Raw genomic sequence first — 18,330 nt, forward strand, 5'->3', positions numbered from 1 at the left:
TGTGTTTTCATGTAGTTCTTATCTAACTTATTGACCTGCTGAATTATTCCTTTATGATCTTGTAAACAATCTGAAAATGATAAATGAGCAGTGTGTCAGATATCTGCTTAAAAGGACATAAAAATTTCTTTGTTCAAAGTTAAAGAAACTTCCAGCTTGCTGCAGCATACTGTAATTTAGCTTTGAGCCAGTTATTAAACAAGACAATAATATTATAATGGCAATTGTTTAATATACATCATTAATAGTAAAGTGCCTGCTTTCATTGAAGTAAAAAAAATGTGTGCTATGAGCAGTTTTGAAATGAATATTTGATTCCAAACTTCCCTTGTGCATTTAATGACATGCTAATTTACATTTTAATTACTTCCTAAGAAATCAAAGCATTTGTTGACAGAAGAACATAGTGTCAACTTCACGGTGCACTGTTGGTGAATAGTTAATGGACTTAATTAGATAATTAGTGATGTTAATTATCCTTCTATTATGAAGATAAAGATGTTACACAAACAATGCACTTTTCAAAGAAATATCATTACATGTTTGCTTGTTTTAACTCAGCTAACTTGAAAAACTGATAAAAGACCGAGTGATTGGTAAGAAAAGTACTTGTTTAATTAATAGTTGTGACGTTTCAAATATTTCCATCTTCTTCATTTCACCTACTGTGAACTGCTAAGTCCCGCCTTCATTCTAAATTAGCAAGCTCTTTTTGTTCAATCCCGCTCTCCTTTTCACTACCTCTCATACCTCCCCACCTTACACAACAACTCTGTGATGCAGTGGCTCTACTACTGTTTGAAAACCCAGGCTGGTCAGCATCAGCCTTAATTTTACAGTCAGTTATTGAAAAACACTGTAACAATGCAGGAGAGAAGTAGCTAGTATTTGAAGGCACTGGTCTACTATTTAGCTCTGGGTTCAGCTGCTAGTGTTGCCACTGACATCTTGGGTGATAATGGCCAAGTCTCTGTAAATCCATTCTGTCAACTTGAGGCAAAGCTTCTTTCTTACAGAAGTCAAAGCCCACTGACACACAGCCTTTTGAGCAAACGCTGATTTTATGTCCTGGGGCTGAGTCTTCTGTGCCCTGACAAGAGCCTAACATCATCGGCCTTCCAGTTCAAGATCAAACACTTCTGTCTGAAAAGCCATGTTAAAAACTACACTCTAAAACACAGACCTTTGCACACACACATCTCAAAGAATTTGTGAGTATGATCTGTACATATTAATTTCAAACAGGGCATTTCTCTCTCTTCCACACCTAATGCAGAACCTGAAAAGATGGCTGCAAAAAGTGTGAAGCAAGACTGACAGCCAGCAGTGAATGAAGCCCCAGTGCTCTTTCCTGATGGAATCATGTGAGGTGAAAGCTCTGCCTCAGAGAGGACTAATTCTGTATCTGGGATGCAGCTACTATTTGTACTGGGTAAGTCCTAGCACTGTACAAAACACTAAAAGACTCCTGTAAACAATCATGTAGAGATTTACATTTCCAGCACAGAAGGAATTTAAGCCTGTAGTTCACACTCCCACTGAAGTAAATGGAAATTTTATGTTTAAATACTTCTCAAAATATAATGCATTACCACCACAGGTGAATCACTAGAGATACTAGGTATGCTAGCCATATTTATCTTAAGAACGAGTGTTACATGTGAAAATTTCTTAAAATTTTTTGCTGGCTGTGAAATTTGAAAAGATTGTTGTTGTTTGTGTAACAAAATTTCCTGCAGCAAAAACACTTCTAGCTGCTGGCTTAAGAGAAGCCTGTTGAATAAATACATCAGAAAACTAAAAAAATAAATGTCCTGTAAATCTAAAACTAAAGAAAGTCCTAAGGACTTTGAAATAACATGTTGTTTGAAACACACCTCAGTTTCTTAGACTTCAAAAGAAACATGAACTCCTAGAAGAGATTTGAGAGACTTTCTTCCTCTTGGGAATTTAACTACAGAGGCAGAACTCAACAGACAACTGTCAGTGGAACTTGCCCAAGACACATTTGCTATTAGTTCAACCAAGGGTATCTGTTGTTAAGAAACTACGCAGAATTCAGGTGGTCCTTGGTCATATCACTATCGTCTTGCTCAGTGATAAGGACATACAACTTACTTTCCTAAATGAGTTAATGAACTTGTAGTTTCTTTTCAGCAGTACATCAAGACTGCTTAGCCATCAGTATAAATAGATTCTACATTTTAAAAAATTAAGAGGGAGAATTTTCAAACGGAACTGAAGTAGATTCTGTGTTTGACAGTGACTTGAGTCTCCGCTAAGAGGTCTTTTCCTGGAGGTCTTGACTACAGAAATTTATCCACAGAGACAGAGAAGGCTCTCGCTGACACATTGATGCAGTTATCTTTTACAGATTTGCTGTGGGTTTAACAATCTGCCTGTTGCTTACAAAAGTAAGCACAAGAGATGGGCTCTTACTACAAAAGCCAACTAAAGAAAAATTAATCACTCCTAGTGAAGTCAAACTTAGCACCTAGTATTTTCTGGTTTGTAGAGCTACACCATTAAATGCTTTTTATGCTGTTAGCTCTGCAGTGACCTTGCATACACAAAGGGCAGCAAAGCATAAAACAAGATATCAAACCGCTCAAAAATCCCTAGAGTTCAAAGGCTACATTCTCCCATCAGTTAGCTAGGAAGAATTATTTTGCAACAGAGTGACAAAACCAGCACAAAGACGGTCAGATACCGGCTCTTATCTATAGCTGTCTTCAGAAGTGTATGTTAGCTGAGCAAAGTCCTATCGTAAAGTTTCTGGTTTTGCAATTACAAGTAGGAAGTCTCCGTTAAACTCTTTGTTCTGAAGACTGGGATTAGACTTTTTCTATTTCATTCTCTCAAGGTATATGGATGTCTGGCATAGACGAATATAATTAATGAACCAAAACAAGAGAGGACAGGCATGATCAGGCCTGTAAAACTCAGGAGGCTCTGCATTTCTTGTGAAGAGTAACAACTATATCTACAGCCCCAAGGCAGTGTGTCTCACAGTAGTTAGAAGTATCCTGCTTGTAGCCTTGCTCAGGCACTCATCCTCAGTAAGAACCCCAAGATACTGCATGGTAGAAGCTGTTGACTGATTTGCAATTTACTGAAATATGATTGTCATAGTGGTCCCTTGCTGCTCTTGCAGCTTGTTGAAGATGACAAAAACAATCAGTCATTGCTAACCTAAAAATTAAATACATATCCTAGATTCTGACAGCAAAACTAGGGAGGAAGGGAAGACATCAAAGGGCTCACTTTGAAACAGGAAAGTCAATGATTTGGAAACCTTTGGTACTGTATTCAGTCTTATAGACCCTCTTGCTGACAAATTTATCCAACACTGTCACTTATAAGCATTAAAAAAATCTGACTTTGTATAGTGCTCCTCTTGCTCCTGCATGGCTACACAGACTTCCAAGAAATGGCAATTAATAGAGCAAATCATCACCATTCTACTACCAGAAATGTGATCATACTCTTCTTTCTGAAATATCATGCCTTCCAGAAAAAGCCCAGAACAGAGCATGATAGCAAAGTAGATTCAGAAATATGGGGAAAACACAGCTGCATTTGATTGCTAACTCTGACATTTGCCACCAAATAGCAGGGACTTGGCCTCACTGATGCTGGAGGTCCTGAAAATGCAGCAGAAATATGGGACCTGATCTTTTGCTGGAATAAATAGTTTGAATTTTGCTGGGTTTTTTTTCCAGATTGAGGATTGGGTTTCAAAAGCACTCTTGCTATCTTGTAAATGGAAAAAAAGGGAGGGAAAAAGTTGATAGTTTTAAGGGGGGTATTTTGTTTGTTGGGATTTTTTATTATTTTTTAATCTGCAGCAAATGCTACTACTCCTTAAACTTCTTTATTTTCAGTCAGTAGAGGAATCAAATTAATAACCCAGTAACCAAATCATTTCTTCTTTCTACTGGACAAATCTTTGAAATCCTGGCTGAATTTCTGCACTTTTCTCAAATTTAATAGTTTTGCTCAGTTAGGAACAACCGTGCCTAGCTCTCAGTAAATGCAAAGGTTTTTATTTTACTATGGGATTTAAAGGTTTTGTCTCTCACTATGTAGTTTATACTGCCACTTTTCCTTTTATCTCAATGTTTCAACCAGGTGCCTATTGCTGTAGGACATAGGTCCATAACTAGAAGCAGAAGACAGAGGCCAGTATCTGAAGATTTTTCCCTGAGTGAATACTGAAGACACCTGAAACACAACAAATTATACAAAATCACATTACAGCACTTTTTAAAGTGACTACCAAAGTGAGGTAAAAAATATGAGTTAGAAGCATAAAATACCATTTACCTTTAATGTAACTTGTGCTCCCAGCTTCCTTTGATACTGAAAATCCTACCTTATACCTTGCTTGTGAAATGTACAAAGAAAGGGGGCTGTTGAGGAGCAAAAAATAATTTCCTTTCTCTTAGATTTCATATCTCTGAAAAGTGCAAACTCTTTCAAAGATAGGCTGGAGGGAGAAAGGGGGAGAGAGAGAGTGGAGAACAACATTTGGAACTGTAGCTTTGCATCTCATTGAGAGGAACAATTTATCAGAGCTGTGGAGCTGTCAGTCCTTGACATGATAAGGAATAACACCAAATGAGTAATGTTTCCTCCAAACCCAGCTCCTTTAATTACAAGCCGCTTCCTTGCAGAAGAGAGACAGAAGATGCAGAAACACCAATTTCATGCACTTGTGCCTGAATAATGTCTCTGCACTGCCTTTTCCAGATGGCAACCTTTTCACTGGAGGAACTAATGATGTGGGCATATTTAGGGAAAAACCAATAACAGAGTCTTTAACCTTCAACAGCAAAAAGCATGTTGTACAAAATGTTCCTTGGGATACATTTACAAATATCAATTACATTGCTCACTGAGGTGTAATCAGCTGTAATAATCAAAATTAATTTTAAAAAATAATTAAACAGACCCCAGGGCAAATAGTCGATGCTCTTGTAGTATGACATCACAGTCTACATATGTACCTGGGAAGAACTTGCTCACTCTGTAAGCAGCAAAGTGATTTTAAGGAATGAGAAGGATGCTGTGGCATGCTGAGAAAAAACTTGCAGCTCAGTAAGGTACTATCAGACACAGTACTTGGGTATCATAGCCTTCCTGATCAACACACCTGGAAGTGAACCAGTCATCACTGGGGATAAAGCTGCAACCTGCTACAGCTTGAGCTAGAGGGTTAAGACTCCCTAAACTGATGCTGTAACAGACTTACTGTCTCCTCAACAGGAGGAAAAAATACCTTAATATGTTCAGAACTGCAACAACACAAGCTCAGTCCAAAGCTCTGACTATTCTGTCATTGCACTGCTGCCCTACCCTATGACTGGTTACTCTAGCCCTAACACAAACAAGTTAACATCGAACCAGTACTTTTTATTTGTATTCTTGACAAATGCCCAGCAAAAACATGGAAATGGTCCTCTCAGCAAAGGAGGACTTCACACACGGAAAAGATAGTCCAACTGCATTGCTGGCAGTAGGAATGCTGCGTACCCTCCAGACTGATCTCTGGTTTATATAAGCACTTGTCTCCTTATTTCTTGAGGCTAAACTAAAATTTGGACTTTTAATACTTCATATTGAGTAGAAAATGAAAGCACAGTACTATGGTAATACCTGATCCTTTCTACTAACTCAGTGTCTGAAGGACAAGGTTTACATGAGCAATATAAGTCCAAAGTAGCAAAGCCAGCATCTCCTCACCTTGTTCTGACCCAAGCAGAGCCCTGTGAGCAAACACACGGGTTGCTTAGTTTTTTCTTTTTAAGTGCAATAACTAGGCCTCATGCAGTAAGTATTTATTAGTATGTTATATGTTAAGGCTGCTAACTGAAATTCTTCAGATCAATTACTATTTCTTAGTGATTATTTCTAGTAGTCTAGAAAAAGAACCTTTACTGCAATAAGCGTCTAGTTTACAACGGAATATGTCAACAGGCATACTGAGAAGTCTCCCAAGCCCAGACAAACTCTCCAGAGTCGTATCCAAGGCAGACTGGTGACAGAGTCAGAGAAGACAAAGAGCAGAAGTTACCTCAGATTTGCATGCCATCTCCTTTGTGTTTCGGCCAGGCATCAACCTAATAGCTGAAGAGAGGCTTTCACTCCAGGAACTGTGCTTGCTCTGTGACAGGCCTGACCCTGCTTTATTCTGGAGAAGCTTCTTTTCAGATGCTGTGGGCCAGAACAGACAAAAAAGCTTGTAAGACTTGAAGTTATGCCTGTGGGAAGGTAGAGGGTTTGTACCCCTGTTACACAACACAACAACATGACAGTGTCTCGCTCCAGCTGGATTGTCCTTCTGTTTGTAAGAGGAGCATTGAATTAACAGGTACTTCTCAAGGCTATTTAAAAGCCTTACAGAGGTCTGCCATAGATCAGTTTCATTATACAGACATAAACTTTGAATCCCTGCAGCACTACGCACATTGGAATGCACTTCACCCAAACATCCTCCCTGCTAAATTCTCCTATGGGATACAACTGTCTAAGGAGATTTCTCTTTCTTGCAGTACAGCACAAGCCCTACAACATCACCAGGTGGTTACAGAAGGGCAGGGGCATGACACAGAAAGCAATCACAATGCTGGATGAGAGAAACTGAGAATCTGCTTTATCTAGCAAGTGACATGCAGAGGTGGGGTATAAATCAAGGAATCAGTGGCTTTGCATAAGTGCTACATTTACTGCAATGTCTTTGCTTACTACAGTGAGTGTTCCATAAAAGAACAGAGACCTATCAAGTGTTGCCAAGCTTTTGTCATAATTTCTTCCCATAAAGGGGTGATCTCCATTATCTTCATGTCCCTTTCTTTGTCATTTCCTTTTACAGAAAGATCCATCTTGTAAGTGTCCTCCAGAGCCTGGCGCCTCTGAGAAATGAGCTGCTTCCAGATGATTTCTACTGTTCTCAGAATCTCCTGATGGACTAGGAAACAAAAGAAACAAATGAAGAATCATTTTTTTTGGAAACAAGTCAAGCAACAGATAAAGCAAAAACATCTATTTAGAACAGCACTCGTCCAGAGTAACAGCTGGAGTCAGTGGAGTTGCTCCATTTTTCTACTGCCTCCACAGGTTCTAAGCCAGACTAGTTAGTCTAATATAGTAAAAGAAATGTCCTGCTGTTTTCTGTATTTCAACTCCCTGAAAGAAACAAGCAGGAGTGACAGATCATTCTAACTGGTTTCTGCCTTGGAAAACCATCTCATCAGAATTTTGATGATCTTACCATACATCGAATGCTAAAGCACATAAAGGACATGCCTTTATGTTGCCAAACATCATTAGAGATGGTGTGGCGAAGGTAATCAAGTCATGAAACAATCTCACAGCAGCAGGATGCTGTTCAAGGAAATGCTGAGCTATTTTGCTGTATCTCCCTGAAAAATCAGACTTAGTTGGTTGCATCATACCAAAGCCAATGTATATAAAAAGAAAATAAGAGCATCACTCTTCTGTAGGGTTCAGCTGACAGCCCCCACACTGAATCCAGCCCAAAATTTTTTCAGTGTTTCTCTTAAAAGAGCAAAATGTTTCTTCCTGTGTATAACAGATACAAGCTCTGTATAGGCCTTGAAAAAAGAAATAGAGCTACAGATAGTATATATCTAGGCACTGACACCGGCCTCAACATTGGGAAGAGATCTCCAGAAGATGTGGGGTGTGAATTTTGAATAAAAAGGTATGATGCAAACAAGCAATTTTTAGCACAACTTTCCTTTCTCTGTACTATGCCTGCAGTGCCTATACACTGAATATGTGACTAAGTAGCACTTGCACAAGCAGCTCTGATAACTGTTGAGGCCAGGCACTTTCCTGCTCTATAAGCCAAAGGCAACATGTGCCATAAATTACCATCATCTGGAGTAGGTAGGCTGCCCTTTTCCTCTTCAGTGGGTGCAAGGAAAATTTGATGATATGACGCTAGCTTTGGTTTTGCATCCACCCCAAAACCTTCTGGAAAGCTGTGACAGAAAAAAAAAGGTACATAAGGAAACCAAACTTATAACAAACTGAGAACAGTGAAAAAGCTAAAGGTTTTTCTTCACATCCACTCCTACTCGATCAACATTTCCAGTCTCAAAGACTTACACCAATCACATGATACTGCAGGATTTACAGGACATGAGAACTAAACCACTGCCAGTCTGGTTTTCAAAGTCAAGGAGCAGTCTTCAAGATCCTATGGATCACTCTGTTGTAAATGCCTTATCCCTGCACTTCTTAGTGCACTTGTATCTACCATTCATCTCAAGTATCTGGCACAGAGAGCTGCACTGATGTAGCCAGACTGCATCCAGTTTTCTTACACCTCCCCTCAGCATCTTGTACGCCATCTCTTTGCTCTGAATTTCTTCACTAGAAGTATCTCTCATTATGTGGGGACACACTGCCTTGCCATACCCTCCACCTGAACTGCTTACTTAGTCTAAGTTCTTTGCACCAATGATTGTTCATTCAGTTTATAAAGCACTCAGCACAAAAAAAAAAGCTGCAAACTTTAGATTATAATTGAGGACATCACCACTGCCAAAAAGATTTACTGCTGCTTTGGGGGTGTGGTGTGCGTTAGAATTTACCAGTCAGTAGGTAAAAGACACCAGGAATTTCAGCACAGCAGTAATACCTACAATAAATGCAACAGGCTTAGTTAAGGCATCCAATGTGGACTTGGTCACAGAAGTGCTGTCAATAATATATATCTAGCCACTAGTAACATACTACATTCTTTCAATTGTAAACAGGCACTACTACATGGGAGAGTCAGATCTCTTAGGGATGCAAAGCTGCCATTTTTATTTCTGATTTTCTTTTAAATATCACAGTTCTGATTCCCTGGATTTGCTAGTTTGGCTTTTGGGTAACACCAACGCTTCTGCAATTTATTTGTTAAAAAATGTTTCTGCTCTTGCTACATAGAAGCAACACTTACCCCATCTCAATAGTTTTGGCCTGGAAATTACCTGACTAAGAACGATCAAGAAAAAACCTCAGGAAGTGCAGCTCATTTCTGATGTGATACTATATTAATGGATTCAATGCACATTGAAGATTTTCATTGAAATAAACATCATCATAGTTTAGAATAAAACACTAGTCAATATTTGCTTCTTTTCACAAAACATAGTTTCCAAAACAACTCCCCAGTAAGAGCACCTCTGATACATCACCTGTAAGAATAGCAAACAGAGTGGGTATGGATGTTCTAGCCCAATCCAAATCAATGGCAAAACTCCCAGCTTCAGTACGACTAGGACTTTGCAGCTCAGATCCAAGTAACAATAACCATTAACAGAAAGATTCACAAGATCCATGCACAGTTTTATATATGTTTTAAATGTACCCACACAAGAATAGTCGCTGGATCAGAAAAAAACATCTCCCTAAAGTAGCCCATGCAGATGTCTCTGAGAATGGCCACCTGCATGCTTGTGGAGTGATTCTAGCTCACAGCCCAGGAAGATTTCCAGACTCTCATTTTAATGATAGGCATGTGAGCCAACTCCACTGAAATCAGTTCAAGCTTGTTAACTGCAGTTACTACTCTGAAGTAAGTTGCTGGAAATGGTGGATGAGTAAAACAGATACAAGACAGATGTTCTGGTTAATAAAGAGTAGCAATTAAACCTATGTGCAAATTTAAGCATTCTGATTAGACAAACATGCAAGCTTGTCTGGGTGTCTCTGAAATGAAACACCCTCTTCAAAATGAAAAAAAATAGAATTAAGTGTTATGTTATTACGATCTACTATGCCTTGTTTATTACATCCAAACACGCACATACTAGCCTGCCTCTGAGCAAGAGAGGTGGTAGGAAATTTTCTGCTCACTAGTATTTCAAGGCAAAACCAGCCTTCAGTTTGAAGAACAGTTTATCCCTTCCACTTTTTTGCTGAAAGACAATCCATTGTCTCCAGAATACTGAGCACATTAGCAACCTTCCTTTTGTCCAACTTAAATGATAAAAAAATACATCAAAACATTTCTGCTGTTGTTGTTCATTTTTTTAAGTGTATAAGGAAAACAGCCATCTTCCCTCAATTGCCTTTACTCTGCCACTTCAGCAGACACTGAACCAGAGTGGAAGGTTTGCCCTATTCAAAGCAGAATGTCGCTTTAAACCCCCAGAGCACTGAGCCCAATGGGTCAAATGCTTGCTAGGATACAGTACATATACCACATTCAAAATCCTTAGTCTAGCTGTAATGCAGCTCAATCTCATCTTCTAGCAATTCCCCAAAATGCATGTTGCCAAAGTTTTGTGAAATGTCCCCCTCTGCACCTGCTCCCAGAGATAACAGCACAGAGATGTAAGCAAACATTATACTGAGATGAACATTTGTACCTCCCCGAATTCAGTTGGCAAAGGCAGTGCATTAGGCAGATGACAAAATTATTATTTGAGTTGTAAGTTGCAAAAATAACGTCCCATTGCTCCTGCACGACATTGAGAGTGTTCAGGATATTAAACTGTTCAGGCAGCGATTGTTGTGGTCTGGATAGGCAGTATAAGATGGCTCTGTTTAGACAGCTGTACAGGGCACTGAGGAAAACTTCCTTTTGAGAAACGGAGCTTTCTAAGACCTGTGAAAACACAAAACAGCAGAGTACTTGGCTTGCTTAGAGAACTCTCTCCCCAAGGATCCATTCCTCTCACTTCATTTTAGCTGGTGCAAACTTCTTTCAGCAATATTCTCCTGAACTACCTGTTAGATACAAATTCAATTTTTCTGTATTTCTGCTGAAGTCCCTGGAATTGTGGAAGAGATTAATTGATTCCTGTTCAACAACACGTACATAGCTAACACGTAGTGGCACAGAAGAGCTAACTATCCTTTCTTTATGCTGCACCATCTAATTCTGTCATTTAGAGCTATTATGTGCTCATGCAAGAAAACAGGAATAATCACAATCACCAAATGGATGACAGCCATCTTCTTGAGAATTGTGGTATCATGACCTCAGTGTGAAACAGCACATTATAACATGTTGATAACAGTTGGAAAAAAATTTCATGTGACTCACCCTCATAATCTGTTTGGCAGTGAAGATCAGGATTTGCTTGGGGTCAGCAGCAAACATTCTACTGTTCAGCTTCTCAACCAGCTTCTGAGCAAAATAAACAATATTTATCATGGATACAGGTGCAGTTGATTCTGAAGTGCCATGAGGGTCACTGGTCCCTAGAGAGGATACAAGAAGGTTGATTATTCCAAAACAAGCTGAAATGCAAAAAATAATGATGTGATATGTGTGGTTACCAGAGCTGAAAAGGAAGTCTCATGCCATAATGTCTCAGAGTTGGGATATGTCTAAGGGAACTCTAGGTCTAGCAGAAATACCTTACTCAGACTGGAAATTACAGCCCCATCCTAAAACCAGAACCAATCTCACTAAAAGACTATCATGAAGGACTGGTCTAACTAATGATTCAACTTAGTTGTTGCTGCTCTCCTTTATCAGGGTTGTTTCTAGAAATACCCAAGGATAAACCTAGATTTCTTTAATATTCAGAATTTTTTCTGAAAAAGACAGAAAAAAGCAAAGAGGCTCTCGAGAAAAAGGGTGAAACTACAGTAATTTATGCAAACTGGCCTACAGCAGGAGTGAATGGACAGTCCAGCCTGCTGAGCTGGACTGTCCTTCTAGCGACTGTTACCAAACTTTTCTAGCAATTACAGCTACATGCTAAATACCAGCTAGCTAATGATATGATTCTCACCACTCACCTCTTGGTCTTGTTTTCCCCTCACCTTGGCTGGTAACATGGAAGACGTCCATAGCAGACAGCAAAACTTTTGTCTGAAAACGTCTCTTCTGCTCACTGGTGGCATCCTCTGGAGAAACCTATATAGTGACATATACGTATTAGTATGGCAGAAGAACTGCCAGGAAATCAGACTCAAATTTGCTTTCAGCCTTTATTCAAAGGCCTTTGATTTCATCAGATCTTTGGCAGATTATGCCTGTCAGATTCAGATGCAGTAAAAGTTTTGCTCAAAGAAGCAAATAGAAATTCCAAGAGACACTCAGTACACTCTGAGATGATTCAAAACGTCCAACATTTCCCTTAAACACCTAGGAACTATGTTAGGAAAAGGAGGGGAAAAAAGCACAAAAAGATCCGGGACAACTACTCCACCTCACTTGCACGCTTTAGCCCTTGGTGTAGGCATATGAATCAGCTGCTGCAAGCTGAGAAGTTATCTGTGACAGCTAATCCACAGTAACACGTAAATGCAGAGATCTGGTGTAGTCCTCCATGAAAAGGCAACACAGCACCTTTCATACAGAGGTCAGCAAGAGTGCATGTGTGGACAGTTACTGGGCAGCACATGAGATGGCAGAACCTCATACCCTAGCTGGGAAAACAGGAAGCCTTACATAGGTCTATGCTCTCTAGCTGATAGCCGGCACAGCTGCCCACTGCACACCAAACACAAAAGCAGGGTTTTGCACAGGGCCAGAACCTAGGTTCACAGGTGGTTCCCAAGAGATCTTGCCCTCAGAGAATTTCAGTTCCATGTAGCAGGCTCAGGATTCAGATAGTCAGAATAGCCATCCTCTATTTTAAACTGTACCAAGCCTCAAGATGTTATTGTATAAACCTTTAGGGAACTGCTGCTCTGTAAGATGATTTAACTCATGACAGCTGCAGTCAAGCTTATGCTCATTACTATTTGTATTACTAAGCTAAGTCTGCATCAGAACTCATATTTGGGACACCTGAACTATTGACAATTCGGACCTGAAGCCTAAATGTTCAACTTTCCCTTTCTTCAGACTACTCTGATTCTTTCCATTGCTTTGAGTGGTTGAAATCCATAATCCAGCGTTGGCTGCTACAGCTTGTATTAATCCGTACTAAAAGTGGGGACAGTTGCTTTTGGCTTATTTGAGCACTGAAAAGACATTGTTGTCTCAAAAATCAGTACATAGGAATGCTCCATGTGAAATCTTCTGTTCTCAACAAATTCAAGGGCTGCTGTAATGACAAGCAGGTATCACCAAGGAAACAGGAAATTTTTTCACACCTTACTTCAGCACTAAATGTTGCCTGAAAAATGTCTTTATTGTTGTCAAGGGGGAGCATTTTCTTAGTTCACATGAATGCAAAGAAGGCAGAAAAGGCCTTTCCTCCTTGTTCAAAAAGTAGGAATTCTGTTCCACTAAATAGGCTGTCCAGATCTGCCAGGATGTAGTGCATGCTCTCTAAGAGCTGTCGTCCCAGGCTGTTGAAAATGCTGACTTCAATACACCTCTTCATCACTATTAGCACTTTTTTCACTAGGCCACTAGCAGGATACCTCCTGTCCTTCCACCCCCAGTGCAAAGTAGAGCACCAAAGCCTGATGACTACAACAGACACCTCAAGAAGCAGCTCAAGTGGATGCCCTTGTTTGTTTGCCGGAACGTTGAGAAGGCTGTCCGTCAGGAGGACTCGCACAAGATCCCACAATTGTTTCTTGGCAGGGTGTGGTAGTAGTGGGAGAGAGGAGGGATCAACACAACCTTTCCCTTCAGCAATGGCTGGACCATCAGGAGTCAAAAGGCCTCCAGAGCCTCCCTGTGGAAGCAGACAGCAATGGATTTTAACTTAATCTCCTTTAAAATGATTTTTCCTCCTAGCAACCCATCTCAGATCTGAAGGGCTTATGCTGGCTCAGATGCACATACCTTGGGTGGTCCAGAATGGAAAGCCACCATAGCCAAAGTTTTCAAGAAGTCAGGACAGTGCCACACAGGGTCCTGAGTATAACTGTGATAGATCAAGCACAGAAACTGGATAACATTCCCTGGATAGGCAATCTCCCAGGAGGATTCTGCATCTGCAATAGGCTGAACACAGACAAATGTGCATCTAGTCAAGGCAACATTCCTCTCATTCATGTAAGCTTGTCTTCACTCCTCTCTAGGTATTCCTAAGCAACTAAGCAAACACGACACAGCCACAGAGAAGCCAGGAAAGTCACAAGCAGCCAAATCCCAGCTTGTAGATTGAAGACACACCCAATCAGAAAGGTGGCATCCTCATCATCAAAAATGAATGAAATGGGTAGTGCTGTGGGTAAGATCCATCTCTGTGTTCAGAAGTTCTTAAACGTGAGCCCATTACATCATCTGCTACGTAACATAACCAGGCTGATAGCTGTGCTGATGCTTTGAAGTACCTGCTTATTGTTATGCTCAGTATTGCCCTGTGAGGGCAGAGGAAGGCTAGGGGTTGCAGGTAAAGACTGCCACTTGACACTCTCAGGCAGTTTATTCTGCCATTCACGCTGCATTTTCCTTGCAACAAAATGCTTACCTTGTCCACAGTGACTCTAATCATTTCCAGCAGTAAAGAAGCTGCCTCTGCACACAACCCAGTTTTGAGGACATTCTCTGTAAGGTGGTTCTGCAAGATCCACTGAAGCATAGACTCAAGATCTTTCTACAACAGGAAAAGAGATATCTCAAGAAGAGATGGGAATTATATATGATACATCAAGAACAACGCCTGCTCTCTCCACATCAGGAAAAAAACAAAATATCATCACTCTAGCAGTTCCTCCCCCTCCTATTAAATGTGTTTCCCCAGGATAGCACTGATGGATCATCCTCTTCTGAAATATATCTTTGGCACTCCCAGGACAAAAAATGTCTCATGGCTTCTCAGGACACTGGGGTAAAGTACCCAAATCCACGAATTCTGAGATTTTAATGCATCTTGACAATGTAAGGACAGGGAAGCTAATCTGAATTACTTTCTAAAGTACAGCAGTTAAAGAGCATTTAACATCTGCATGAATAAGTTTGTTCTGAATACAAATTTCCTTAAATCAAAGTTAACTTACGTAATTTTAAAAGTATGAATGACTAATTTTAACTATCACAAAAACCAAGTAGGGTTAACTTGCCTGAGAATCCTCTCACAGAAAAGGCCACAAAATGTCAAAGTAGTAAAGCATTAGCAGCTTCATGCTTGTCCGCTTTTTTTTTTCTTTCTCTTACCTTGGCTGCTTCAGGTGGTTCAGACAGTGGAGTTGCCAGAAAGAGCCCTGCCACAAGCAAGTAGATCTCAGGGATGTGGACATGATCAGTCAGACATCTTTGCAACACAGAAAATCCAAAAATCAAGAAGGAGCCATTGTCAGCCACTGGAGGATGAGTTTTTAAATTATCTTTAAAGAAAAAGAAAACATTCTGAGGAAGAGTCTAAAAATTAATGCCATATCAGAGGAAGTATTACTGATGCAAGTTTATTTTCATTTGTCTGTGTCCCAGGCCACTCGGTACTCTGCAACATCAACAGTTTACAAAACTTCCTCAGACTAACATAGCAATTTTTCCCACTATCTCTTTTGTTAGAGGAGATTCTCCCTGAATTATTCTTCTTCCTTTCTCTTCGCTTTCTCAGAACCACAGGCCTAGTTATCAAAAAGCAAGCTGAACAAACCTTAAAGAAACAAAAGGTTTCAGGGCACAAGCTGACATCTGAACACCTCACAGACTTATCAACTAGCCTGATTTTATGCAAGACAAAAAGGCTCGTCTCCCTGCAACTGCTAATCAGAAATGCCAACTATTGTGCAAGGCAGAAGCAAGGCCTTCCACTCTTCAGCACAGAAAAGCTGAAGTACTTGGGACAAGCTTGCCCTAGAAAGTAATAGCAGTTCTTAGTTTACTGAGATCAGTGGGAATTCTCTGATCACCTACTTCAGTGATCTCCTGTCACTGAACTGGATCAAGGGATTGTTTTGGGAGCATTAAATCAACACATACCCATTAGAATACTCAACCCTGCAGAGCTGTTTTCCAGCCAGCGCCCAGCCACTATCCCCTCCTTGAATTTGTTCAGCAGCAAACGATTGTGGAGGAAGCACAGAAGTAGCTTGATTCCTAGTACAACTGTGCTAGAGTGCAGGTAGCTCTGTGTGAACAGCAGAAACCAGTCTGGCCCCAGCGCCAAAAATGTCGTCTCTAGTTCCCTAGGACAAACAGGGTAATGAAAACACATGGAAGGAGACATGGTAGAAGACAGAAAGGAGATTTTATTTAAACTTATCTCCAAGTGATTTAGAAGCTCAAGTTTCTCTAGAAAAAAATCTGATTAAAAGCATACAGCAACACAGAATTACAAAGATGTAATGCTCACCCACACAGTTCAAGCCACTTAATTCCCACTAAATCCAACCTTATAGTGTTATCAGGCAAAAAAAATCATTAACATGAAGGTCCATCTGAGAGTGTGCATCAATAACTGAGGTAAACTACATCACAGACTAGATCTTTCAACCTATGAAATTCAAAATTACAGTTTAAATTTTGAAGTCCAAAATATGTTAACTAAAGAAAATGTACAGTTACAGCACTCAGCACTATGAACTCTGCCTTTCAGTTAAACAAGGTAAAACTATAGTAACTGCATGTTCATAGTTAAGATAGTGGGGTGCAAGTAATCCCACATTAAATTGAATGGATTTTCAAAAACAGCTGGAATTTCTTCAACCCTTGCAATGCAGAAGAAACAGCAATATATGAGTTCCTCTCAGACATTTTCTGAAAAATTTAAACTTTTTTAAAATGGAGATGAAATGTGTGATCTGATCACACATCTGTGTGAACGCCAAATCAGTGACAAAAAATAACTCTGAATCCAGTCTGCTCTTTCTTACTATTTTGTGGAGACTCAAATATTCAGTGTGCTCAGTCCTGGTCCAAGCAAAAAGGAAATCTAGAAAACAGAAACACTTACCCACACCTTCCTAAATTGTTTCTACTTACTCAGAGGACAGATGAAGTTTGTCTGAGTGCATTACATCTAACAGCATCTTCAGTAACTGGTTTCGAAGCCAGATTGTCTTTCCAGATGTTTGGCTTAAGGCTACAAATATCAGAAAGTAATAAAGAGTAATGAAGAGACAAAACACATGTTCCATTGCTTTGATGAACAACCTCATTTGCACCCGATTAGCCCAGGAAGTTCTACAGTCTTTTGTAGAGTAAAAAGATGCAGATATCAGATTTTAGACATAAGAATTCCTGCTAACATCAGAAATGACCAGTGCTTACATTGTCAAAGTCATCTCCTCAGAGTTACTTAAAACTCACCCAGACTATATGTTGAATAACAATCGACAGGAAGCAATCTCAGGTTAACTAGAGACGGAAATGTAAACAGGCAATCTGACTTGTATTGCCTAGCTACAATGTCCATATATATAAACTACAGCTATGAGTGTCTCCTTAATATAATATATTGTTTAGAGGTGCAATAACCAATGTAGTCTCAACTGAAAGATCACAACGAAAGAGCCAACTGACTGGAAGTTCCCCCACATAAAGTTGACATAAATACACAGCTACTTTAAAAGGTGCAAAGCTCCACATTATTATTTGCTACAACTGTAAGCATAGCAAAGTCTTCACAGAAAATCCAGAATGTCAAGTGAAATTTTATTCCTCGTAACAGCCCAGTATGTTAGTTTTGGTGCAATTTCAATTTAATGGCCTTCATCTCTGTATATATCTGAAATTCAACATTGTGTAGACTCTAGACAATGCAGGTACTGGTGCCTTATTAGCAGAGAGAGGATAAACGGGGAACTCCCTTAACAGGATGAGGATGTTGCAGTAGGTCAGCCTTTCCCAGATACGTACACAGTGACTGTCACTTCTCTATTCTTCACATCAGGCCTTTGTAGCAGTATAAGTTTTCCCCACAATTTCAGGTCACCTCAATGGAGCCTGTCGCTTTCCAGATGAAATAATTTGAATTGTGTCTCTTCCTGCCACTGGAGGCAGAAGCACTATGTTGCCCTGGGGAATTACTTTAGCTATCTATCAGAACACATACACCAAAGATAGCTCCTCACCTTCATTAGGCATCTCAGCCACACTGTCCAGGCAAATCTGATTTTCATCCACAGAAGAAGGTTTCAAAGTGTAAACAAGGAACAATCCAATCCTTGCAGAGAAAGAAGGAAGCAGTTTTGGTCAGCAGAAAGACATTAATTTAATTGAGATTACATGCAAGTCTCAATACTCATTAACGATGACTGTTAACAACAAACATTGGAAATTCTAATCACTGCAGAAATAGAATTGAAATAGGAATGCAAAAATTCATAAACTAGGAAGCAAATAGAAATGACATCTATCTACAAATGAAAGTAGTATCTCTTCTACTATAGAAACATTTTTCTCTTTATCTCTTGATTTTAAAGATCTTTCATTATGAGGGAAACAATACTGAGTTAAGCACTCTGTTCATACAAAAGATTCTGAACTGCCTGTGGCAT

At 39.8% G+C, this 18,330-nt stretch overlaps 1 protein-coding gene across 6 annotated transcripts in view; it reads right to left on the reverse strand.

Annotated features, from left to right (window-relative positions):
• WDFY4 (WDFY family member 4) overlaps positions 1–18,330 on the reverse strand; it is a 146,595-nt gene that overhangs the window by 73,336 nt on the left and 54,929 nt on the right. For all 6 annotated transcript variants that reach the window (XM_075758329.1, XM_075758328.1, XM_075758327.1 and 3 more), the window contains 13 exons: positions 17,905–17,996; positions 16,814–16,913; positions 15,812–16,017; positions 15,041–15,210; positions 14,355–14,480; positions 13,724–13,885; positions 13,416–13,613; positions 11,776–11,893; positions 11,072–11,229; positions 10,392–10,630; positions 7,900–8,009; positions 6,779–6,970; positions 6,077–6,216 (listed from right to left, as the gene is read on the reverse strand). In XM_075758329.1, coding sequence (XP_075614444.1) covers positions 6,077–6,216; positions 6,779–6,970; positions 7,900–8,009; positions 10,392–10,630; positions 11,072–11,229; positions 11,776–11,893; positions 13,416–13,613; positions 13,724–13,885; positions 14,355–14,480; positions 15,041–15,210; positions 15,812–16,017; positions 16,814–16,913; positions 17,905–17,996 — 2,011 coding nt within the window. The remainder of the gene's footprint in view (positions 1–6,076; positions 6,217–6,778; positions 6,971–7,899; positions 8,010–10,391; positions 10,631–11,071; positions 11,230–11,775; positions 11,894–13,415; positions 13,614–13,723; positions 13,886–14,354; positions 14,481–15,040; positions 15,211–15,811; positions 16,018–16,813; positions 16,914–17,904; positions 17,997–18,330) is intronic.

Source organism: Balearica regulorum, chromosome 7 (genome assembly GCF_011004875.1).
Source record: "Balearica regulorum gibbericeps isolate bBalReg1 chromosome 7, bBalReg1.pri, whole genome shotgun sequence".
NCBI classification, from domain to species: Eukaryota; Metazoa; Chordata; class Aves; order Gruiformes; family Gruidae; genus Balearica; species Balearica regulorum.